The 26,475-nt window shown below is 39.0% G+C and overlaps 1 protein-coding gene across 1 annotated transcript in view; it reads left to right on the top strand.

Moving 5' to 3' along the window:
* PKD2 (polycystin 2, transient receptor potential cation channel) overlaps positions 1-23,480 on the top strand; it is a 58,921-nt gene extending 35,441 nt beyond the window's left edge. The window contains exons 8-15 of the mRNA XM_081109655.1: positions 1,537-1,718; positions 2,827-2,947; positions 6,433-6,531; positions 14,514-14,635; positions 14,890-15,007; positions 16,709-16,872; positions 20,246-20,393; positions 21,563-23,480. Of these exons, the coding sequence (XP_080965781.1) occupies positions 1,537-1,718; positions 2,827-2,947; positions 6,433-6,531; positions 14,514-14,635; positions 14,890-15,007; positions 16,709-16,872; positions 20,246-20,393; positions 21,563-21,799 (1,191 nt within the window). The 3' untranslated portion in view covers positions 21,800-23,480. The remainder of the gene's footprint in view (positions 1-1,536; positions 1,719-2,826; positions 2,948-6,432; positions 6,532-14,513; positions 14,636-14,889; positions 15,008-16,708; positions 16,873-20,245; positions 20,394-21,562) is intronic.
* Positions 23,481-26,475: the final 2,995 nt, after the last annotated feature.

Raw genomic sequence — 26,475 nt, 5'->3', positions numbered from 1 at the left:
TTAAATTTAATTTAATTTAAATCATATACAGGTAAGCATTCAGTTCCTCAGTCACTCTAGCCACATTTTTTAAAATATATTTTTATTGATTTCAGAGAGGAAGGGAGAGGGAGAGGGAGACAGAAACATGAAGGATGAGAGACAATCACCAATAGGCCACCTCCTGCACACCTCCCACTGGGGATCGAGACCCCAACCCGAGCATGTGCCCTTGACCGGAATTGAACCCGGGACCCTTCAGTCCTTAAGCCGACACTCTATCCACTGATCCAAACCAGTCGGGGCGAGCCACATTTTTAAGTGCATGAAGTCTATATGTGGCTAGTAGCTACTGCATTGGACAGTGGAAATAGAGAATATTTTCATCATCACAGAAAGTGTTATTGAGCAGCACCATTTTACAATGCACTTACCAACAGTTATTTATTTTACTGAATTGGTATCCACACCTGGAATGCCTGAGCTTTATCAGAGCGCATAGACCTCATCCTATACCTCTCAGGTTCTTTATTCAGTCAGGAGAAGCTCTCACCAACATACCAAACCTTTATCATTAACAAGTAATAATAACATCTCATAGAAATACCAATAGGGATTGTATTAAATAATGTGTTTACAACACCCTGAAAAACATTTTGATGTGGCTAGAAACAGTTTATAAGAGGTCTTTAAGTAAAATTCCGGGTGGCTTATTTCGTGCTTCAATTGTAAATATCTTGCCCCCAAAACTTTTTAAGAACCATTACATTCTTTCAGGCAGGGTCATGACTCAGCTTTTTTGTATCTCCCCAGTGTTCTTCCACCAAGGCTTCTAGCTAGAGCTGTGCGAGTGGTCATGCCCTCTGGGCCGTGAACGGCTCAACCGGGGCAGCCATCCTCACTGCCTTGTCTACAGAAATGCGTAGTATGGCTTTGCAGTCAGAAAGAGCTGGGTTCAAATCCAGCTCCAAGCCCCAGCTGACGTGTGAGATAGAATACCAATGTTTTTGTCACTGTTAAGATTTGAGGCGGTCTACTTAAGCCCTCCCCCACAATGCCTGGTACATAGTCTGATGCACAATAAATGACCGTTAATAAGTGAAGTGAGTATTTCCTGGAGGTCTTGCTATCTTTCTCTCTTATGTTACTAGTTTTTATTTGTAGGAGGTTTTCTCTCTTTTATTTGAAACTTCCTTGAGAGAAAATTATCACTAGTCATTTTACTAGTAATTACAATTAAACCTGCACTTGCTGTATTTTAACCACCAGGTAAGTGTAACTAAAATGAGGGCAGGAGCTGTTCATTCTGTTCATTGCTGTATTCCCAGCTCCAAGAATAGTGACTGGTGCATGGTGGGCACCCAAAATACTTTTTGAATGAGAAAATAGAATTTGCTAGATTTGAAAAAAAGCACGTTATTTTTCTTTTACTTCGCATAATATTTTTAGGGTTCATTCAAGTTACAACATGCATCGAAACTTCATTTGTGAGGCTGAATAATGTTCTGTTGGCTGTACATACTCATTCATCTGTTCATATCCTTCTGTCTTTTATAGCTCTTCAAATTCATCAACTTCAACAGGACCATGAGTCAGCTCTCCACAACCATGTCTCGGTGTGCCAAAGACCTCTTTGGTTTCGCAATTATGTTCTTCATTATTTTCTTAGCCTATGCTCAGTTGGCCTACCTTGTCTTTGGCACTCAGGTTGATGACTTCAGTACTTTCCAAGAGTGTATGTAAGTATATATGAAATTAAGAAGAAAAGTTTAACCAGGGATGTCACTGCCTTCTCGGGGATAAAGGATAAATCTTCATGGTTGCTATTTAACCCAGAGTTTAAAAGTCGTTGTTTAAAATTCGAATTAAATCTCTTTCCCAGAAGCATTGACCTGCCAATGCAAAGATGACCATATATTCTGAAATGCTGATGCTTGAGGTAACAGCCCATATAATAGTAAGACATTTTAGTAAGATCAGCTGTAGTAAATCAACACTGTTCCAAGATCAAGGTCTTGGCACCACATGCAAATGGTAGCTTTTAAGAGACCATTTGCCTATATTTTTATTCCTAGTCAATATTGTTGCAATATGTTTTAAACATCAAGTTATTTTTTAAGGAAAAAATAGTATTTCTAATATTCTAAGAGAAACTCAAGCCAGTACAGGAATTTTCTGTCTTTTTTTCAAAGTTCTCAAATATGATATTAAAAACAAGAAAAGTAGCCAGTATCAGATTTCCATTCCATTTAGAAAGGAGTTAGGAAAAGAGATGATCATAATCATTGAAGGTAATAAGGCTTTGCACACGGGGTTCCCTCATTAATGTTGCTGTTTGATAAAAGTCAGGAATGAGAATGATTTTACTAATTAAGACCCAGCTTTGGTAACACACAACCACTCTAGACCCCACTTTGAGTGTATGTCAGAATGTTGGAGCTTTGAGACATACAATTTCGGCTCTCCTTCAAAAATCTTTTTTTTTTTAAGAGATTTTAAATTCAGACCCAGATGACCATTGTAAAGGTTTAGGGTTACCATGTTTTACCTAAATTATGTATTAAATTCATATAGCCCATTGTTTTATAAGTTATCCAATAATAATTATGATTATATTTTCTTATTAACCAAATTGAAATAATATTTAGTGTGAAAGAATTATTTTTATTCCAGAAGGCTTCAATTGCTCATATAAGTAGCAAGAATTTTCCAAAGGAATTGACAATTTTCTGTTATTTGACAATTATCTACACTGAAAAAAATGCCTAAAATCATCTTTTAAAAAATGTTGCCTCAATGCTGGACATTCTTTGTTTTTGCTTTGTGGTGTTTGTTTTGTTTTTATAGCTTCACTCAATTCCGTATCATTTTGGGTGATATCAACTTCGCAGAGATTGAGGAAGCTAATCGAATTTTGGGACCACTTTATTTCACTACATTTGTGTTCTTTATGTTCTTCATTCTTTTGGTATGTATGCTTTTATTTAGAGTGAGGTGATTTAAATTTCATAAATCACCATCTTTTCTTTTCTCTACACTCTATTCCCTATCATTTTTTTAACCCAGGAGGTAGAAAAATGTGGGTATTATAAATCATATTTTATTTTACTTGTCTTTGCTTTACAGTTTTAAGTCTTCACCAAATATCTTTTCCGTGGACTTTCATTTACCTAACTATAGATAGATAATAATGTCTATTCAAGGAAAAAAATAGATCAAGTGCAAATTTATAAAGTTACTTGAAATAGTGTTTTGCCTAAAAAGTTAACTATGCTTACTCACATGCTTTGTTAATACAAACATCAGCTTTTCATGGTCATTTGCTAACATGACTTTGCATTTCTCTCTCTCTTCTCTTCTGTTTAAAAAAGAGGAACTGACTAAGCAAGTTAGATCCAGTATGTCAAGAGTAATATTTGAGTGAATTATTGCTCATCAAGATAAGATATCTTACTTTCACTTAGTTATTTTTAGCATAGCTAGAGACTAAATCTAACAGTGTATGGAAATTGCTTGAAAAATTATATTAAAAAATGTTTGTTTATCCTCTTGATTTGGTACAAATTAACATTCTTACCATTGGGTCTTAAGTTAATTAGGATTTTTTTAAAGGTGTTTTGTTCTTCATCTTAACATTTATACATTTATTTGTCTATTCTACTAAGAAAATATTAAGTTAGTTTAACTTAGACAGTGGGTATTTTTTCATTTAAACACTAACATTTAAGGATTCCTTACATCAACCAACATCTTAAGAAAATGAAACTGTTTCTGTTTTCAGTGGATTTTATAAAGATTCTTTGCTTAAGTTTCAGTGATTTAGTGTAATATATCCAGAGCTGGTTCAGGTCCTTAGTGGTTAAGTATATAGTATTTACTGAGTGAGAATTAGATCTATTTTAATAAAACTGAGGAGTCAGGAATATCATGCAAGTTCATTTGTATCTTGCTCTATGCATGTCTCACGATTACTTTTAAACGGAGCCTCCTAAGTTTCTCCTTCTTATTATATACTAGAGGCCTGGTTCATGGGATTTGTGCACTGGTGGGGGCATGGCATATGGGGATCAGCCTGCTGTGGGAGTGCTGTTCATCCCAGTCAGCCAAGGGTTGTGGACCCGCCCTCTGAGTGGCTGCTCTTGCTGTGGGAATGCCACTCATCCCAGTCAGCCCAGCGGCACTCCCACTGTGGGAGTGCACTGACTACCAGGGGGAAGCTCCTGTGTTGAGCATCTGCCCCCAGGTGGTCAGTGGGCATCATAACAACTGGTTGGCCGGTCGTTCTGCCATTAGGTCTCTGGGCTTTTATTATATAGGATTAAAGAATAAAAAAATAGAGGAAAAAGTAAGCCTTTCTTACTCTCTAACATTGCTAGTAGTTTGAATTCTGGAGCATCTGAATCCCTGAATGTCTACTCAGTAAACAAAAACCAGAAATTGAGAGTTCTGCAATAGTACAGTATAGTTGACTTCAGGCCACCTAAGTTTTCTTCATATGTCGGTCAGCCAAGTGAGGGACATGATTGTGGCAAGTGGAAATGCTCCAATGTGGACTTGTTTGAATGTTGTCCACCAGTAGACAGCACCTTCTAAAATTTAAATTTAAAATTTAAATTTTAAATTATTCAGCCACTTTATCAGATCAATTGCTAGAACATGAAAAGAAGCTCTTCGTTTGTTTTTTTAATACCAAAATAATTTTTTGTACTACACAAAAAGGAATTGCTCTCCCCACCCTGCCCCCAACCCCCAGAAAGAGGGGAGGCTACTGTCAATACAAACCTTTTTTTTTTTTTTTTTTTACGGAAATGACAAGCTAAGTGCAGTGTTGGCCACCTTTCTGAGATGACAGGCCAGGTGTTGATTTATTGCCCCTACTTGTTACAAGAAGCTACATTGGTGTGAGGTGGCCCAGCTGAGGCAGGAAGCGAAAGCCCCATCATCAACAGGGAGAGACTCTAACATTGAGTGACCCTTGTGAGACAGGATGGAGAGGAGGGTGGACTTCCTCTCCCCACACCTCCAAGAGCCTTTCTCAGCCACTTTCCAATTTTTTAAATCTCTTCAGAGGATGCACACTTTAATCCACTTCAGCTAATACATTTGCAGTCATTAGGTAACAGCCATTTGGAAACAGAAATAAAACATTAGATGCCTATATTGAAAAGGAGAGGTGAGAGATGTTATTCCTACCACAACTGCCTGCCCTTGGAATTGAGCATTAAGCTTGGAACTTATGTATATTCCATATCCTATTCTCATTTCTGCTGCAGAATCTTAAACAATATTCTTCCTTAATTCATAGCGATTTAATAGCCCATTAAAATCCATTAGAATAACAGAGCTCTCATTTGTTCATTCATCAATCATACAATAAATATTTACTGAGCCACTGTATTCCAGGCAATGTGCTGGGTACTGAGGATGCAGTGGTTAGGAAAATAGAGCCCAACCCTGCCATCATGAAGACCCCATAAACTTGTAGGGAAAACAAACAGACTCAAATCCACAATTCTATAGTTGCAAATCATAGTTATGTGCTAAAAAGGAAATACAAAGGAAGGACCTTATCAACTGGATGCAGTGCCTTCAGAAAATCTGTTGGAAACAGGTGTGGAAAATATAAACCATTTTCCTGGGGAAGGGAAAAGTCAGGAAAATGGACTATTACTGAATAATAATAACTATAAATTATGTAGCACCATACATTAGGCCCTGTCTCTAGATACTTTACATAGATTATCTCATTAATTCTTACAACAGATATGTAGAGGAGATACTATTATTTCTCCCATTTTATTAATATAAATACATTTTAAAATGAAGATTAGAAAATTTAAACAAATCTTGACAGTGCCAAGACCAAAACCCAAATTTGTTTTACTCTAAAGTCTGTCTTCTCCATTAAGCTTTTCTTGACTATCTTCTTACTACACTTACCATATTCCTATTTGCAGAGATCTTTTTAACTCTTCTATGTTCTGAAATCTCAAATGATATTATATAGCAATATTTGGCATAAGCATAGAATTCCACTTATCTGTGTGGACTGTTGAAATTGGAAGAGCTGTTTTAGAGTTCTTCACACCAAATAATTTATGTCAAATGAAAAAAATGTAGAGAATATAGATAAGGAAAATAATAAAATAATCCCTCCATTCATAGTTAAATACATTAATATTTTGTTGTATTTCATTCTTGTCTCTTTCTGCAAAATACATCACAATATGTGGTTTTGTAAATAAGAAAATGTCACATTTTCCCTTGGCGTGACTTCATTGAAGAAATAATTTTCCCAAACAACATGGTAGCAAAACTATTGATTTGTGACTTAAGACATCAAATTGTTTTCTAAAAATGGTGAACAAAATGGCATGTATCAAAGATTGGATTATTTACAAAATAAACTTAGGTGGCTATTTTAATGTCAACTTTCCTTTGATTTACAAACAGAATATGTTCTTGGCCATCATCAATGACACTTACTCTGAAGTGAAATCTGATTTGGCTCAACAGAAAGCTGAAATGGAACTCTCAGATCTTATCAGAAAGGTATGACAAGCCCTAATTCTCAGAATTGTTTTATTTTCTACATAAAATAATCATTGTTTCAGCCATATTTCCGAATAAATATTAATTGGTTGTCATTGTTAAAACGAAAGAGTAGAGTGCTGTATTATAGGAATAATTTAAGCGTTTTGGGAGATAGAGATGGATACACTGCTAGCTTCAATTCTGGGATACATTAATGCCCTGGAGTTAAGCTCTCAATGAACTCTTTTGACTCGGAGCGGATCTGCTGGTTTGTCCCCTTTGTTTTGATACCTCCTCTGGTTGGCTCTCACTTCCAGATTTAAAATTCAGAATAAACTGGAAGATTATAAAGACATTTCCACTTTCTAGATCTTGATTACAGTTTTAAAAAAGAAAAAGTTTCGGAGGCAAGTACTTTATAGTTCATTCTCCCTTTATCCTTGAACTTACAAAGAAGTTGTGAAATAGTCCAAGGGAAAGATCCTTGGAGTAAGGCCACAGCCTAAGGGCAGGAGAACTTTCCATTGTCTACTCTCAGGAAGTGTTTGATTGTTAAATAGAAGGCAGGACAGGAAAGTTGGGCAGCTTTGTTCTTCTCAATATGACTTCTTTATTTGGCTTTAAGCAACAACAAATAACTACATCCAAAGTTCACAGCTTGTTACCTAACTTCAGAACAGTGGCTCCCTTTCTGTTGGTTCAAGCCATAAGACTGGTCTGTGAATCATGTTGCAACAGAGAACTTCCCCTTTTTAAAATGAAGAGGCGGTCCAGTGAATGGGACCTAAGATCTTCATTATCCTGAATTTTGCATAACAGGTGATGATATTTTAGCAAATCTCCAGGGGGTATACAAGCAGTCCTCATTTTGCACTTTTGTTCTGATATGCATAAACATCAGTTATTTCAGTTAAATAACACCAACTGCTCAGCACAGTCCAAGTTTCATTTGTCACAGCGTATTGACTAAGAGCATAAAGTACAAACGTCACTTGCAGTTATCACAGTATAATAACTGTGAGTAATGGTATAAAGTGCAGACTTCACTACAGATCATTGCGTAAATAACAGATATGCAGCCTGGTCAGTGACCAAATACCTCACTTTTTGCAAAGTCTCGGTTCGGTCTCTGAGGATCTGCTATTCAGTTCACTCACAAAACATGTAGTTGTGCAGCTTCCTTATCTCCCAGTGATAAATCGTGTGACCGTTTTCAAAAAGAGAACAACTGAAGGAGAGAAAGAGCCAACAAAGATGAAAGTATAGCAGAGAAAGGAAGAATGATAACACTGGACATGAAAATCAGAACAAGTGTACTGGTTTATAGAAGAAACAAGTAGCTGGCTGTGGGATTCTCACTGCTACCATTGGAATGCAGCGGAAAGAACTCAATGAAGGCAAATTTGTCACTGTAAATGAGGAAAGTGATTGAGACATAAAGGATGAAAATGTCTCAGAGGAAGTGGCACTGGCAAGCAAAAAACGCACACAAAAAAAACCTTCCCGTTAAAGGAACTCTTGCCAATATTTCACAACATTAAAAGTGCCAAGATAAAATGTTGGTAACTGACCCATATTAAGAAAGGATTATGATAACTCACCAAGACATAAAAAAGATGCTCACGTCATATCTTCAGTTATACAAGAAGAAGGCAAACAGTGTTTAAAATATGCTGAATACACTCCTTCTCTCCACCCCCTACAAAGAAAAAGAGCTGCACTACTTATCCTGCCATGGAGATAATGGATCCAGTCATTTCTGAGTTTGCCTCAGAAAGTTTGACTATCCTTTAACCACATTCTTGAGCTCAGAATAGAACATCACACATTTCAGGTTTTATATTAAATCATGGGCTTGATCTCAATGCAGATTTAAGCTGTGAGTGTGTTAGGACCAGCATCATGATATTTTAGCCCCAAGGCCCACAAACCATTAGACCAACTATTGAAAATCACTACAATAACAACAGCAATAGTAATAATAATACTGTTGCATTCTTATAATAAACACTGTGGTAGAGGAACAAATTTTCCTCTTCCCGGCAAGGCTCTTCTGGCTAGCCTAATAATCAAATAGACAAGGACAGATAACCAAAATAGACAAGAGAAAATAAGCAAATTTAATATATACATATGTATGGGAACCCTGCATACATGAGAGACCCCACATGCAGCTGTTCAGAAATAGAAAGGTAACTTAGGTCTGATCAAATAATTGAATCGATCCCTTCTCCCCTGGAAACTAACCTTTAGACCACTTCATAACCAACATTCCTTTTTGCAACCTTCCTAATGCCGCGACCCTTTAATATAGTTCCTCATGTTGTGGTGACCCCCAACCATAAAATTATTTTTGTTGCTACTTCATAACTGTAATTTTGCTACTCTTATGAATCGTAATGTAAATATCTGATATGCAGGATGTATTTTCATTGTTCGCGACCCACAGGTTGAGAACCGCTGGCTTAGACCATATTCCATTTGCTAACACCATTATCTTTCCCCTCCGGATTTGCCCAGGATCCGGACTGCCCAGAAAATTCCCGCCTAAAAAGCCTGCCTTTAAAACCTCTGACTCTCCAGTCCCTGGCTGCTGGCACCATTTTGGGGCTCAGCCCATCTGGTCTCCAGATGACCTGATTAAATGTATCATCCCCTACCACTTTGGCCTCGTGTATCCTCCTTCGGTGACTCTAACAGTAACATGGGTGCACAAGACGTTCTGAGCTGAATCCAGAGAGGTATGTTGTAGGCCGTGGAAACGGCACCAGGTGTAAGATCTGTGGGGTCAGACTGGATCCGAGTTCAGCAACCTCAGTACTTGAGTTCTGACTAGGGAAGAACTCAGAGCCACTACTCAAACTATAAGACTATACTTATTTATATAATCAAAGAAGTGGAACAAGTAATTCATGGAAGAAATGGGCTTAGAAAACAAGTTATAGAGGTAAAGGAGGGGCCCTTGGAGCTTGGGAATAGAGAAGGCAATGGTAAAGAGCCTGGGGTGAGGGAGGGGAAGGGAAAGGTGCAGGCCCGCTCTCAGGAGGGAGAGCCTCTGGGTCCTCAGTCCTAAGGGTGGAGATTTTAGGGGAGGTCCCAGGGGAAGATCTTAATAGAATATTCAGCATCTTTCCAGGTGTGTCCTTTCAGGGTCTAGGTGTCCACTGATTGATTAGTCAGTGTCAGGACAGGGGTCATTAGTCAGTGCAGCTGGTCCTGAGGTCAGCCACGGGATCGGGATCGCTTGTCTGGTTTTGCTGCTATTCTGAGCTTGGAGCTGAAATACAACTGAGGCCTAGATATTATCTCTGGGGAGAAAAGGTCAGGGGGTCCAAACAAAATGCATGACCAGTGATATGCTAGGGGAGGAAAGGTCACCCTGGGGGCAAGGTCCCACCCTACAATTGTCCTTTGCCAGGCACCTGGGGCTTTTCACTCTGGTGACCTTCTGTATCTGGCCCATCGCCCTTGCTCTGCTCATGTCTAAGTGCCTTGGGAGCTTCAAAGGGTCATTGCAGGAAGAGCAGATGTTTAGTAAATAGAAGTTTGTGCTGCCCTATAGATTGGTCAAAAGCTATCTCTAGTAATTATTAGTTATCTCTAATAATTGCTCCTTATGGGCAAGGCCCCTGATTCAAGTTCTTCTAGGTAATAAGGGAGGGGTAGAAGTTTCTCTTGTGGCTGTGATTAAAGTTTCCTTTGCTCAGAACAATCTGTGTACCACTGAGAGACATGTTGGGGTGACTCATTCTGAACCCTCACAGTTTCCTTCTCTGAAACTTTCCTGGATAGTTCACACTCCAGAAGTTGGGTTGGTAGATTGTTCCTGTGTCTCATTAAACCAGTCTCAGTCTTGAGAAAAGTTCGGTTCAGGTAAACAGTCCTGTCTCATTTCCGGAGGTGGTGACGCAGGTGGGCTCCCAAAGTGAAGCCCGTGGCACAAGAATCAGGTGTTTAATAAGAGACATCTCTATGGAAACAAACAAAGAAAAAAAACACACCAACAAATGTTAATGATATGAGCAGATTGTCCATACATGAGCTGCTGTGGTGATGTCTCTGAAGTTTACATCAAGTTGTCCCACTTTAGCCTGCATGGTGTTGGAAAGGGCAGTTTTAATTCTCAATAATTACAAGTTAAAGCGTGAGGAAATGAAAATGATAGTTTTGAGGATTGCAGCCAAATAGTTAAGAAGACTGATAATGTTTTGTAGCCAGTCCTTCAAAAAAGAAAACTAGAAAAATTCCAGATCCAATCCAGTTTGGGTAGAAAAATTTAAAAACTCAAAAGTCAGTGAACAGTGGGGTGGGGAGCACACAATATAATATACAGATGATGTATTATAGAATTGCACACCTGAAACCTCTGAATTATGACGGACCCTATCACCCTCAATTATATATATATTAGAGGCCTGGTGCATGAAATTCATGCATGGGGGGTCCCCTCAGCCCAGCCTGCACCCTCTCCAATCCGGGACCCTTCAGGGTCCCCTGTGGGGATTGAGCCCACAACCCGGGCATGTGCCCAGACTGGAATTGAACCCAGCACACTTCAGTCCATAGGCGCTCTATCCATGGAGCCAAACCAGCTAGGTCAGGAAAGGGGTCTTAATGGACTTTGATGTTTATTCTAATTTCTGTCCTTCCATCTTATTAAGGGAATCCTAATAGTTAGCTATTGTAGCTATAGGAGAGCTCTCTAAGAAAAATGTTTATTTTCCATTGAGAAGTTTTTCCAATAAAAAGGATCTATAGTCTGGCCTTGACAGTGGAATCTATAGTGACTCGAACCAATACTATGGACATAAAAGGCTTTTCCAAAGGAGAGTGAAAAAAAGATGCAACCCTCATAAGAAAGTTTATTCCCAAAGTTAGCCTAAGAGATACAAAGGGCGGGGGTGGGGAGGAGGGGCAGACGCTGTCTTAAAGCAGCTATTCCAAAACACAGGGAATCATGCGCTTTACTTTTTGAACAGAATAAGGTTTAAGCTGCCCTAAGCTTGTATCCACAGCCTATGGGGCTACTCACCATACGCATTTGCATTCTTCAGCTGGCAGAGATAAACGTGTCCATGAGGAACAGGATGGACACAGCAAACTCCCTGGAGAGCTTGTCTTGGCCAAATAGAGAGCAAGGTGCACCCTGGCAAGCGCACCCTCTGGGAGGTAGGAGCCAGAGAGAAAATTCTCTCACTGCTTATAAGGCCAAATTCTTAGGACAAATAAAAAGACAAAATGAGAGAAATCAGATAGAGACAGAAAAACAAAACCTTGGGTACTCACCAAATAACCAAGGGTCGCTTCTCTAAGAAACTAGTTTAACAGATGCTTTCTCCTGCCAATCTAAATTTAGAAGAGAGGAAAAGTTTCTCACCACTCTTGCTTCAACCAGATCCTACAGAAGGAGATCTGGGGGTGTAGCAATATGGTAAGAACCTTTACCTGACACAACCCTTAGCTGGGCTGTGTCAGACCACCCAGGACTTCCTCGTCTGCAGCAGCCTCGTGGGGAAGTGCGGGGTTCCAGCCAGTGAGTTCATCCTGCTCACAGCACCAGCTGTGGGAGAGGAACGAACTTTCCTCTACCCTCAGTTCTTCTGGCTGGAACAGATTAGCAAGAGATAATAACCAAATCTAAAATATACATATGTAGCCCTAGCTTGTTTGGCTCAGTGGATAGAGCATTGACCGTCGGACTGAAAAGTCCTGGGTTCGATTCTGGTTAAAGGCACATGCCAGGGTTGCGGACTTGATCCCCAGAGGAGCGGGGTGGTGGTGGTGGTGGCGTGCAGGAGGCAGCTGATCAGTGATTATCTCTCATCATGGATGTTTCTAGCTCTCTCTCCCTCTCCCTTCTTCTCTGAAATCAATGAAAATATATTTTTAAAACAATTTTAAAAAAATAAATATATACATATAAATGAGAAAGTCAGAGACACTACATGCACAAGAGGTTCAGAGATAGAAACATGGGTGTACAAGACATTTCTGAGCTACAAATGATGTAAGGTGCCTTGGAGGCATCAGCTGTCATTGTAGGATGATTAGAAGAGCAGATGCTTAGTAAATAGAAGTTGGTGCTGCCCTATAGACAGGTCAAAGGTGGTTATCTCTGATAATTGCTTGTTATGGGCAAGGCTCCCAATTTAAGTTCTTCTAGGTAGTTAAGGGAAGGTCAGAAGTTTCTCTTGCATCTGTGGCTACAGTTGCCTTTAGCTTAAAACAGTCTGCATACCACAGAGGTACATTTTGGGGTGACTTGTTCTAAATCCCCACAGTACAATGCCAAATACTTTACATATGTTATGATTTAAATCTGATGACAGCTATGTCAATTGATTGCTAATCACCCTCCAGGGATGATGTAACACATGTCCAGGGTCACATAGCAGTTGTGCTGAGTCAGAGCATATGCCCTTACCCATTCAAGAGACTTTGCATATGGTAAAAGGAGCTTGTTTTATTTGGGTAGGAAGAGACAATTCTAGCGCATTCTGCTTTCAATAACTTAACATGAACTGCTCAAAGTGAGCAGCTGAGATGCCTCTAAGAATTTGGAACTTAATTCTTTTGTATCCCAGAGTGCTGTTATGGAAATAAGGTGCAGTGTAAATCACGCTTTCCTTCTCATATATGCAATAAAAGACACTCAGTTCTGAGATATTCAGGGTGGTTGGCTTCTTTTTTTGCCCTTTGGAAAGAGTAAAATTTTAATTTGTTTTATTCAGAGCATCTCTGACTTTGAAGTGATCAACCTTTATCTTGGTCCCCACTGGCCTGGCTGCCCAAATATTCAGTAAAAGTGATTTTGGGGAGTACCCACTCATCATATTTGATTTGTGGGTATATTTACCACCGTGGTCTATGGAGCTGACACACACACCTCTGAGTCTCAGAATAATTGCACCATATCGTCTCTAAGAAGAATCTTCCAGTCAGAAGGGTGGCCCCTTTGGGAGGGGTCGTTGAAATCTGAACATGGAGGTCCACTGGATAAAAGAGGGCTACATGATATTGTGATTTAGAAGGTTTTAGAATAAAATTTTTACAAAGAAATAAAACACTTTAATTTTGAAGGTTTCTAATATTTTAAATTTGAATGTAGTAAATAAACATTCATTTTACTATTTTTTAAAATTTTCCTATGACTTTATAGCGAACACTAAAGGAGCTTTTAATGTTTGACAAAAAGATTTAAAGGTCATGGAGCAATCATAATGTTTCCTGTTGATTATTAACGTCACTTTATACAGTTTGAACTTGCGTGGTCATTTTGCAGTCCTGCACTACAGTGCAAAGCAAGGTCTGCCTGTAGTTTATTAATGAGAAATCCACATTCACATTGTACTAAAATATATGCTAACATATATAAAGAAATTACTATGAGATAACATAGAAAGTAAACAACTTATGACTCAGGCTTCTCCTTATTCTTTTTTAATTATTATTATTATTGATTTCAGAGAGGAGGAGAGAAGGAGAGAGGGAGAGAAAGATAGAGGCATCAATGACGAGAGAGAATCATCGGTCAGCTGCTTTCCGCACACCTCACACTGGGGATTGAGCCTGCAATCTGGGCATGTGCCCTGACTGGGAATCGAACCGTGACCTTCTGGTTCATAGGCCGACACTCAACCATTGAGCCATGCTGGCTGGGCCCTCCGTATTCTGCTCATTCCTACATATTCTGAGGCAGACAGCTATGAAACATGTACTGGGTTTCATTTCTATAATCTAAACTTGAATTCTCATATGAGCAAAAGACTCTTAGTTCTTTTGATTTACTGAAAGACCCTGCCTTTTTCCATATAATTCTTCCAAAAGAGTTTTATGGAAAACTCAAGATACATCCCTTATTCATTTATTCAACACATATTTGTTGAGTGGCCAACTTACATCCAGCACTGTGCCAGGTTTACAGTAATTACTACTGTAAATTGAAGGTGAAGCAAATGCAAAAGGAGAATGCACTCAACTAAGTCTTTTGTTTTCAACAGGGCTACCATAAAGCCTTGGTCAAACTAAGACTAAGGAGAAATACTGTGGATGACATTTCAGAGAGTCTGCGGCAAGGGGGAGGCAAGTTAAACTTTGATGAACTTCGACAGGACCTCAAAGGGTGAGAATCAGACTTTCTGAGGGCCTGGAGAGTTCCTCCTGTAAAGATAAATTCTTGAGGATAAGGGTATCCTTGGCCCAAGAACTCATAGAGACCTTTTTTTCAGAGGTGGGTGTCTTCCTGGAACATATTATAAGAGGAGGGCTGTCCCCAATCCAGCAATTTCTCCTTTCCTCCCTGTATTTTGATGTCTCCGTACTGGGGCTGGACCATGTATGTGAATGACTTCGTCTGTAACCTCTCGATCATTTCAGGAAGGGCCATACCGATGCAGAGATCGAGGCAATCTTCACAAAGTACGACCAAGATGGAGACCAGGAACTGACCGAACATGAACATCAGCAGATGAGAGATGACTTGGAAAAAGAGAGGGTGGGTTAAGTTTAGGAGAACATGATTTGATTCAGCACCCATGATGTTTCAGACACCGTGCCAAGTAGTGGGTTACTGAGAGTCATTCATATTCTCTCTCTCTCTCTCTCTCTCTCTCTCTCTCTCTCTCTCTCTCCCTCTCCCTCTCTCTCTCTCTCTCTCATCAGTTTACGTATTAGTACCCTGCTTATTCCAACAAGGATATATAACACGATAATATATAAAAATGTAGCCGAAACCGGTTTGGCTCAGTGGATGGAGCGTCGGCCTGTGGACTGAGGGGTCCCGGGTTCGATTCCGGTCAAGGGCATGTACCTGGGTTGCGGGCATATCCCCAGTGGGAGGTGTGCAGGAGGCAGCTGATAGATGTCTCTCTCTCATTGATGTTTCTAACTCTCTATCTCTCTCACTTCCTCTCTGTAAAAAATCAATAAAATATATTTAAAAAAAAATGTAATAAGTTAGCATACATGTAAAAAAATACAAAATGAAGAATGAGGCAAAACAAAGCAAAAGTAAAATATAAAACTAGACTGTGAATGAAGCTAAAAATGCATTCCATAATAACACATATGCTTCTTAAGGTTGGGCTACAAATTTGGCCCTCAACTTCCTAGTAATGAACTTGAAAAGAGAAAACTGAGTAGTTACATATTTCACAATGTTCACGAGAGAAGGTGTGGAGGGAGTATTTCTTAGGAGGTATAAAATTAGTTACTCTTGAAATCAACATTTAAAATAAAAGAGCTGCCTTCTAGTTGAATATTTATTAAACTATTAAAAGTAAACTTACATGGGCTTTTATAATAAAAATAGGTTAAAACTTTAATGTTAACTTTAAACATAAATGGTTAAACAAACAAAAAATAGATGGTAATTGAGGTACAAAGAATGAAGGTGCATGTTATATATAAGAGTCATTTTCCTATGAGATGATAGTATAGAAAAGTGATTTCTAATCGTAAATGCTGCTCCACACAACAGTACCATTAGGTGAAAAACCACCAATCATAGTGAAATGTGAGCAAGAAGACAGAGTACAATTTTCACAAGACTGTATTTAGCCAAATTTTTATTCTGAGATTATATCTTTCCTACTTTGTAGCTATTAAATGGGTTATCTTTATGAAAAGGGGTATATTTCTTCATTTACTTTTTCTATGTTCCTTCTTGTCCAAACAATCTTATATAATAAAAGGCTAATATGCAAATCGACCGAAGGGCAGAATGACTGGTCACTATGATGTGCACTGACCACCAGGGGACAGACGCTCAATGCAGGAGCTGCCCCTGGTGGTCAGTGCGCTCCCACAGCAGGAGTGCCGCTCAGCCAGAAGTTGGTCTTATGTCTGGCGACGGCAGTGGCGGTGGTGGGAGGAGCAGGCCTAAGCCATGAGTCGGACATCCCCTGAGGGCTCCAGGACTGCGAGAAGGTGCAGGCAGGCTGAGGGACCCTCCCTCCCTCCAGTGCATGAATCTCGTGCACTGGGCCTCTAGTAACTTAATAATTTCTTACTGGTAATTAAAATCTGTTTTGAAAATTTGCCAATGCATGAAATTACAAAGTGTGGGAATTACAGTCTGGTGTGAACCACAGACAAACCAGAGGTAAATGGCACACGTCCACTTATCATTGGTCCAAGTCCTTGGTGAAGCTCTGTGGGGTCTAGGTGTTCCTGCTCAATGGCCCCATTTCTTCAGGAGGACCTGGACTTGGATCACAGCTCCTTACCACGTCCCATGAGCAGCAGAAGTTTCCCACGAAGCCTGGACGACTCTGAGGAGGAGGACGATGAAGACAGTGGGCACAGCTCCAGAAGGAGGGGAAGCATCTCCAGTGGGGTTTCTTATGAAGAGTTTCAAGTGTAAGTATAAAGGCATTGCCGCACAACTTCACTCTGACCCATCTCCTTTGTCCCATTATTATCAAATGCATTAGGACATTTGTTTTATGTACATTTGTCTTGTACTGTTGCTTTTTAAATCAGTTAAGAGAAAAAGGAGGAAATTATGAATTCATACTGCCTTGTATAGTTGCATAATTACCTTTCCAGTGCTCTTTGTTTTTTCATGCAAATTATAATTACAGTGTTGTTTGGGATCACTTGCTTTCAGCTTGCAAAACTCCTTTAGTATCTCTTCTAAAGCAGGCCTGCTTGCATGGATTCCCTCAGTATTCATTGATCGAGGAATATTCTTATTTTACTTTTATTTCTTTCTGGCCTCTGTTGTTTCAGATGAGAAGACAGCTGTTAATCTTACTGAGGTTCCCCTGTGCGTGACAAATTATTTTTCTCTTGCTGCTTTCAAGATTTTTTCTTTGTCTTTATCTTTCAGTATCATACTATGATATGTCTGAGTATGGATCCCCTTGCAGCTATCCTATCTGATGTTTATTAAGCTTCTTGAATGTGTAATATTTTCATCAAATTTAGTAAGTTTTCAACAATTATGTCTTCAGATATTTTACTGCTCCTTTCCTCTCTCCTTTCCTTATTATGTGTATGTTGAGGTGCTTAATGGTATTCCACATTTTCCTTAGGCTCTGTTCATTTTTCTTCATTCTTTTTTCTCTCTGTTCTTCAGATTGCATAGTTTCTATCCATCTATCTTCAAGTTCACTGATTCTTTCTTCTGCAGTTTGAAATCTACTGTTGAGACCCTCTAATGAATTTTTTCATTTAATGGGTTGTACTTTTCAACTCCAGAATTTCTATTTGGCTCTTTTTAATAATTTCTATTGCTTTGTTGATATTCACTATTTGATAAGACAGTGACATCATATTATCTTTTATTTCTTTAAGCATGATTTCTTTTAGCTTTTGAATATATTTATGATAGCTACTTTGAACTCTTTGTCTACTAAGTCTATCTGGGCCCTCTCAAAGCCGTTTCTGTTTCCTGCTTTCCCTGCCCCCCCCCCCGCTCCCCCCCCCCCCTCCTGTGTATGGTCACATTTTCCTGTTTCTGTGTCTCATAATTTTTTTATTGAAAACTAAAGACACTAACTAACATTAATTACTGAATGTTATTTAATTCTGGATCCTAATTCTCCTTCCTCCAGGATGTGTTTCTGTTGCCGTTTACGTGTTTGTTTTTTAGTGGAGTCATCCTGCCTTCTTTACAGTGTGAAGCCTCTGATGCTGCTTCTCAGAGGGCACAGCCGGACCAAGCGCACGGCATCCTGGGAAGACTGGCTCTGGCAGGGCTCTCCTGGGCTTTCCCGGATTCTCTGTCCAGCCTCTGCCTCTGTTGATATCACTTCCACCTTTTAGGTTCCACTAATTGTTGGCTGATTTGCCTATTGTTTTCAATAATGCCTCAGGATATAAATTGCTCTATAGTCTGACTAAGTTCAGGCCCCTTTGAAAGGTGATTTTTGAGGCCAGTCTTTAGCTGTCTTCTTAGCTGCTGTCTCCTTCCCTGGCTCTCTCTGGTAAACGAGCTGGTAAATAGTTTAATTTGTTGATCTCATGAAGGGACCAGTCTCCTCTTCACTCCTTATCACCACCATCTCCATTATGAGATGTGGGGAAAGAGCCTTATATTTAGCCGCTCTTGGCCTGGATCAGCGCTTCTAAAACATGGATTTGGGGTGGAAGCATGGGATGAGAAATGCAGGCAACCTGCCTCCTCCCTGGGAGATACTGTAGCTCTCCACTGGGATCTCAGGGGAGAGAGAGCCTGTGTCCTCTGACCCACCCACCAAGAATGGTGCTTCTGTCCTACGGAGCTGGGGGCAGGGGAGAGGGAGCAGCGTGTGCCTCAGATGTCACAGACTCTCGCTCTTCTTACTGAAATTTCATGGATTGCCTTAAATAAGTGCTTTTTTATTTGCTCTATGGTCTTAAGAAATTTTCAGAAATTAAAACAAAATTTTAAATAATATTCAGTAGTTATGCTTGTTTCAGTGGGGAGAGGGCCTACAGAGCCCGCGGGCCACCATTCCAGTTTTTTCCTACTTATTATTTTAAGGATTCATAGCATCTGATTTATTCAAAATAATAGGGTCATAAGTGAATATACTATTTTCTGACTGCTTTGTTTACTTAATATATTGTGAACATCACAATTATTCATCACATTAAATATTCATTCAGAATATAATTTCTGATGTCTCCTTAGAGTCTACTGTATAGATCAGTGATGGCGAACCTTTTGAGCTCGGCGTGTCAGCATTTTGAAAAACCCTAACTTAACTCTGGCCGTGTAACATATAGAAATTTTTTGATATTTGCAACCATAGTAAAACAAAGACTTATATTTTTGATATTTATTTTATATATTTAAATGCCATTTAACAAAGAAAAATCAACCAAAAAAATGAGTTCGCATGTCACCTCTGACACGTGTGTCATAGGTTTGCCATCACTGGTATAGATGAATGACAACTTATTTATTTATTTATTTATTTATTTTTAATCCTCGTCCGAGGATATTTTTCTGTTGATTTTTAGAGAGAGTGGAAGAGAGAGAGAAAGACAGAGAGAAATATCGATGTGAGAGAAGCACATCAATTGGTTGCCTCTTGCACGCACCCAGAACAGGGCATGAGCCGGGCCTGCAATCGAACCCAGGACTTTTCATTCCACAGGCCGACTCCCCACTGAGCCAAAATGGCTAGGGCTTAAATAATCTATTATCTAATGTAATAATTTTTTCAATGACCCACTATTAATAAGCAGAACTCTACTGAATATCCTGGTAGCCAAAAATAACACATATGCTGAATTATATGTATTTTTAAATATTTTTTTTATTGATTTTGAAGAGAAAAGGGAAAGGGGAAGAGATAGAAATATCAATAATGAGAGAGAATAATCAATCAGCACACCCCTACTGGGGATCCAGCCCATAACCTGGGTATGTGCCCTGACTGGGGTTTGAACCGTGACCTGGTTCATGGGTTGATACTCAACCACTGAGCCACACTGGCCGGGCTGCTTAATTATTTTCTTTAGAAAATTTTCAAAAAATGGGATATCTGAATAAAAGGTAGACACACATTTTTAGGACTTCTAATACAATGCCCCCTTGTAGGAAATTTGTGCCAGTCAGCACTCCCACCAGCAGTGTATGAGAGTTCATCTCTTAAGGTTGAGACTACTTGGGGAAAGTTTCAGATTATCATATTATTGAAGAAAAAAAAATCTTAGCACTTTCATTTGAAAAGAGAACTGGGCTGAAAAGACAACAGCACACGGTGGCTTGGTCCCTCCCAACTGTGGTTTCCTGCAGCCTAGTGAGACGAGTGGACCGCATGGAGCACTCCATCGGCAGCATTGTGTCCAAGATTGACGCTGTGATCGTGAAGCTGGAGATCATGGAGCGGGCCAAACTGAAGAGAAGGGAAGTGCTGGGAAGGCTGCTGGACGGAGTGGCTGAGGTAAGCCTGACGCGTACAACATTAGGGCAGTTGTAATATGTAACCCTTTTAATCGGAGAGGCTTCTTGGTCTCCGTACTGCAGATCAATGCATATCAAATGATAATCTAGCGGTGTTACTTTCTTAATACTCCACACACTGGTGGCCCTGCCATCACATCAGTGTATGGTAAAATTAAGCAAAAGAGAATCATTGATCAGCTGCTTCACGCACACCTCACACTGGGGATTGAGCTCATAAACCAGGCATGTGCCCTGACAGGGAATCGAACCTTAACATCCTGATTCATAGGTCGACACTCAACCACTGAGCCAAGGCGGTCAGGCTGTAAATATACTTTTATTGATTTCAGAGAGGAAGGGAGAAGGAAAGAGAGAGAGAGAGAGAGAGAGAGAAACATCAATGATGAGAGAGAAACAACCATCGGCCCACAACCCAGGCATGTGCCCTGACCAGGAATTGAACTGTGACCTCCTGGTTCATAGGTCAACGTTCAACCACTGTGCTACACCAAACCAAAGAATTTATATGCATAGTCCATGGTCATGGGCAATAGGGTAGTGAAGACCTGAGGGGGGCAGGGGGGCTAGGGGACAGGAGCAGGGAAAGGGGGGGAAATGGGAGATATCTGTAAGACTATCAACAATAAAAAAATAAAAAACAAAACAAAAAACTTTAGAATAAGACAAAGCAATTTGGTGGTTTCCCTCCCAATATAGATTTGCATATTACAAAAGCTTTGGAAATTATAGAAAAGCAGAAGGAAGATTGAAAGGATGATCATTAAAAAATAAGCAGAGGAGTTACTGTAGTAACTAAGAATTGTTATTATATGTTTTAAATCTCTAGACATACCTAATTATAAACAGATTACTTGATCACCAAATTTCCTAAGGCAGTTTCTATGTACTAGAATACCCATCAGTTGCTCTGGCTGGTGTGGCTCAGTTAGCTGGAGCATCATCCCATGCACCAAAAGGTTGCGGGTCTGATACCTAGTTGGGCAGGTAAGGGAGACAACCAATCAATGTTTCTCTCTCCCTCTCTCTCTCCCTTCTTCTCTCTCTAAAAAGCAATTTAAAAACATATCCTCAGGTAAGGAGAGAGAGAGAGAGAGAGAGAGAGAGAATATGCAGCCCTAACTTCCTGGTTTCTTTTTTCTTTATTAGGATGAAAGACTGGGTCGCGAGAGTGAAATCCACCGGGAACAGATGGAACGGCTAGTGCGTGAAGAGCTGGAACGCTGGGAATCTGATGATGCAGCTTCCCAAATAAGTCATGGTTTAGGCACCCCTGTGGGACTAAATGGTCAGCCTCACCCCAGAAGCTCCCGCCCTTCTTCCTCTCAGTCTGCAGAAGGAATGGAAGGCGCAGGTGGGAACGGAAGTTCCAATATGCACGTGTAGGATATGTGTTAGCAAATGTGTTTCTACTAGGTGAGAAGGTGGCTTCCTGAATCGCCATTGCAAGGTTGCTACAGTAAGTCCTCACTGAACGTCATGGGTAGGTTTTTGGAACTGTGGTGAAACGAAGTATAATGAAATCAATTTTACCATAGGCTAATTGACATAAGCAAGAGTTATGTTCCCACAGAATAAACACTAATAATAAAACGACTTTATTCCAGGACCTGCTGTATTTATATGCCCTGACCAGCACATGATGTTGGTCATTGTGATCAATTGTTAATTCTTCTGCACTTTAATTTATTTCAAATCAACTTTACCCATGGATCAAAGAAGATTTTTTTTTACTCATTTAAGTAATTAGGTGTAAATATTGAGTACATTAAAAAAAATCTCTGTAAAGTGTAAGAAGTGGTGTTCTCACTTGGTACCACGACTGAGTCTTCTCAGTTGACAATGAAGTTGCCTTTTAAGCTAGAAGAGAACTGTTTAAAGGCTTCTGAGTTTTATTTTCAATCACAAAAATCAGTATTGTCATTTTTAGCCCAGTGTGTGCAGGGAAAGTCGGGGCATTCCTTTCCACTCAAGCTTGGCTCATGAGCTTAACATAGTTTTTTTTGGTTATTGTTGTTGTTTTCTTGGGTTTTTTTTTGTTTGTTTTTTAAGAAAGGAGCCTTTTATTTCAACTACCTTCCTGGGGTAAACTTTTCTAAAGGACAAGCTGGAAAAGAACTCCAAACCATAGAATGGGTATTTAGTGGTTATGCTAGAATATGTATGAATGGTTCAGATAAATGTTGAATTCTGTCCTTTTTTTGTTCTTTTATCATATCTAATGTCTGTGGGAATAACTGTTTCACTTAATTTTTACACTATTTTTCTCTCATTTAAAATGAGCTGCATGAAACCCCAAAGATCAACTATGAGTTAAAATGTCTTCTCGGACTTTAATATAGGAGAATTGGAAGGAGCCTTATCACTAAGTTCAACTGTTTCTAATAATTTAATATAAAGATTTACTATATATTCTCTTTTCCATACAGCTCAACTTATTTGCAACTGAATGTAATGTCGCAACTAATCTAGAAAGAGCCACTTATTAAATTGTTTAGTTAATACTGAAATTTGTAGTAAATATATTCATTTTAAACAAAATTTTAAGGGAGTGGTGAAATTCATATAAAAATATTATAAAACTAAAGTGTACATTGTATACTATTTTAAGAATACAGAACTCAAATGCTTTTGACCTGTATTTCAAACTTAGGATGTATACTCTAATGGAGCTCAATTTTATGAAATGGAGTTTTTGGTATTGAAAGTTCCTTCATTAACAGAAAGTGTCAGCCAAAATTTGAGTTTGCAGCAGTTTGGGGGTTTTTTTGTTTTTGTTTTGTTTTTGTTTTTTTGTAATATATTTATATTGATTTCAGAGAGGAAAGAAGAGGGAGAGAGAGAGATAGAAACATCAATGATGAGAGAGAATCATTGATCGGCTGCTTCCTGCACGTCCCCTACTGGGGATCGAGCCTGTAACCCTGGGCATGTGCCCTTGACTAGAATCAAACCCGGGACCCTTCAGTCCGCAGGCTGATGCTCTATCCACTGAGCCTAACCAACTAGGGCTTGTTTGTTTTTTCATTAGGAGAGCATCTTACCAAATTAATGGGGAAGAAATCTATTTCTCAATTAAAAAATAAAAACCTTATTTTTCAAAAGTCTTGAGTAAGATAAGCTTTTGAGAGCTAATGGGACAAGCAGGAGAGAATACAGTGCTGGTGAAAAATAGAAGAGAGGCCTGTTTTTAATTCAGTATTTTAATTCCCATGCTGTTCAACTAATTGGTAGAATGTGTCGGTCAAATCTTCGATGAAATCATTAGCAAGTAAACCTTTCTAAGCTGGCTGCCATAGAGGTGATACACACTGGGTTTCTTTAACAGTTATTTCCCATGGCTTCATCTTCATCTTTATTTCAGTATACTACACCAAGTCCTTTATTACTAGGTACTAAAGTCTGTGTTCCAGGGATAGTGAGTGTATGTATTTATGTATGTGTACCATGTTGTTATATGTAAACAAACTTCAATTTGAAGTGCAGCCATTATGTGGTATCCATGTGTATTGACCACGTGCCATATATGAATTATGGTCACTAGAGAGTTTTTTATGATACTTATTGTTATACTGTTTTTCATTTCACCTGTAAAATTCTGCAAAATTCTTTCTTATTACCCCTAAGTTACATATTTTTTTCTTATTTAGTCATGGAGAATTCCCTCCTCATCCCTCTCCTATCTTCCCTTTATATTAATATTATTAAAAAGATGTTACTTATGCAGGTGTCTCTTAACAATTGAGAATTTCATTAATGTGTAATACTGAGCACTTTACTTCCTAATAAAGACTTGATATAAAAGCAGATGTAAGAGTTGTCTGTTTCCTAAGTAGAAGCAGTTTTGGGTAATTTGCCTTGTGTCACGAGGTTAATAGTAAAGGCTTAGACTTTGACAAAAGCATCTTCTCTTTTCATGTCTAACAACATGATCGACAACTACTTCTTCTTTAGTATATACCTCTAATAGGTTACTATGATGGTTGTGTAGTATTTCCTAGTGTGCAGCCACCATATTTTACTTTTGCATTCCTATATGAAGGGTTGGCTCTACTATTTCTACTTCAAAATCTCTGTACATAATTCTCTTATTGACTTTTCATGACTTCTCAGTGGGTATGTAACAGGAGTTGGAGTCCTGGGTCCCAGGTATACAAATATTTAATTTTACCCAGAACAGATGGCACTCCAGAATGATAGCACCAGTCTACCATTCCACTACATGCACGAGTCCCGCTTTTGTCTATACCCTCACCAGCATTGGTGCCACCCAGCTTCCTAGTCTTTGTAAATGGAATGGTTTTAAAGTGAGGTCTCATTTTGTTTTGCCTTTATCTGATTCCTAATTAATAAGTTTAAACATCCCCTTATAGTTATTCAACATTTTTGTTTCTCTTTTTGTAAATTTTCTAATAAACACTTTAAAACCTTACACTGTGATCTAATGGGAAACAAGTATGTTTTCATTCATTGCCTACTTTTTCACTGGGTCAAGGTCTTTTTTGTTGATTGGCAAAATTTCCTCCTATGGTTTAAGTATTAATCCCTTATCAGTTGTGGATTTCATTAATATCTCTCATCCAACTGATAACTTTGTCAGTGTTGCCTAGTTTTTTTATATAGTAAAATCAATTTAGTTTTATTGAGTTTGAGAGTGTTACAGAGACCTTTACAAGATCACAAACTTTTATTTATTAAATATACAGTCTGACCTTTCACATCTAATACATTTTATGAGTAACTTTGAATAAGGTTCATCAGTATTTTCCTCCTTATAATGAACCAGTTTTATCAATACTGGTTCTATGTGTCTATTTTTTAAGTTTTTAGTCTGTTATACCGATTTCTGAATGTTCCTGCGGAACAATTTGTATTGTCATTGTATGGGTTGTTTTTCATATGTGGTCTCCTCATAGGCCTTTTTTATTTTCTTTTGTAGAATTGACTAAGCTGTTTTTTGGGAACCTTTATTATTCCATATGGATCTGTTAGAATAAATTTGAGGAGTTCCTGGGAGTGGGGGAGGGTGGAGAAAAAAGTCCCACTGAAATTTAATTGGAATTGCATTGAATTTATTGATTAGTTTGGGGAGAACTGACATTTTACAATATCAGAAACATGACTCTCCATTTATTCAGAACTTCCTTAATATCCTTTAAGTGTTTCTTGAAATTTCATAAAGGTCTTATATATTCTTTAATAAGGCTTTATTGCTACTATGCACAGAATCTTTTTTCCATTATATTTTCTAGTTGGTTATTGCTGATCTAGAGGAAAATTACTAAGTTTTATCAATTCATTTTATATATCACATACTTTGCTAGCTCTAATAGAGTCTGCATTGACTGGCTTTCTATGTAGAAGGCCAGATCATTTGTAAATAAGGACAGTATCATGTGGGACAGTAGCAGTGATAGTAGATATGCTGGTCTTGTTTCTGGTCTTAATGGAAATGTGTTTCAGTTTGTGTTCCTTTACAAGCAAAACCAAGAACTTGAGTCCAGGTAGTTTGTTTGGGAGGTGATACCAGGAATCTGGAATAGGAAACAGAGAGCCAGGAAAGGAAGAAATGCCAATACTCAGGTGTGTGACTGAAGTTGCCCTGCAGGCGACAAGAGTTCAATTCCACCTCTGACAACACTATGAAATGCCTCCCATAATCCCCTGTCTGAGGAACATAAAGCTGGGGCATTTATTTGTCTGTTGGCCCCAATCCCTAATCCCCTGAGGTATTAACAAGCTATGCTTGCCGTCAGCCAAGCAGGTTCTTTCCATTTTGGAGAAGGTCTTACAGCAGAAAAGTGAAGGGATTCCTGTTGCTTGAGGTAAGCTGCCATCAACAGGATCTGAGCTCACATGGAACTTGACCACAGCTGCAATTGAAGTCAGAGGTGCAGAAGAGATATGACACAAAGCACCAAAAGCATCTGCTTTATCCACCCACTCATGCCCACATTAAGTCTACTCTGGACTTTTCGAGTTGAGGGAAGCCAGCTATAATCTCTAGAAAACAGATCAAAGGATGGTTAGTGGAACCAGTTAGTCCCATCGCCACTGCTTGT

This window comes from Myotis nattereri, assembly GCF_964212035.1.
Source record: "Myotis nattereri genome assembly, chromosome: 1".
NCBI classification, from domain to species: Eukaryota; Metazoa; Chordata; class Mammalia; order Chiroptera; family Vespertilionidae; genus Myotis; species Myotis nattereri.
The sequence above is the reverse complement of the archived record's forward strand: the minus strand, read 5'-3'. Positions and strand labels throughout refer to the sequence as shown.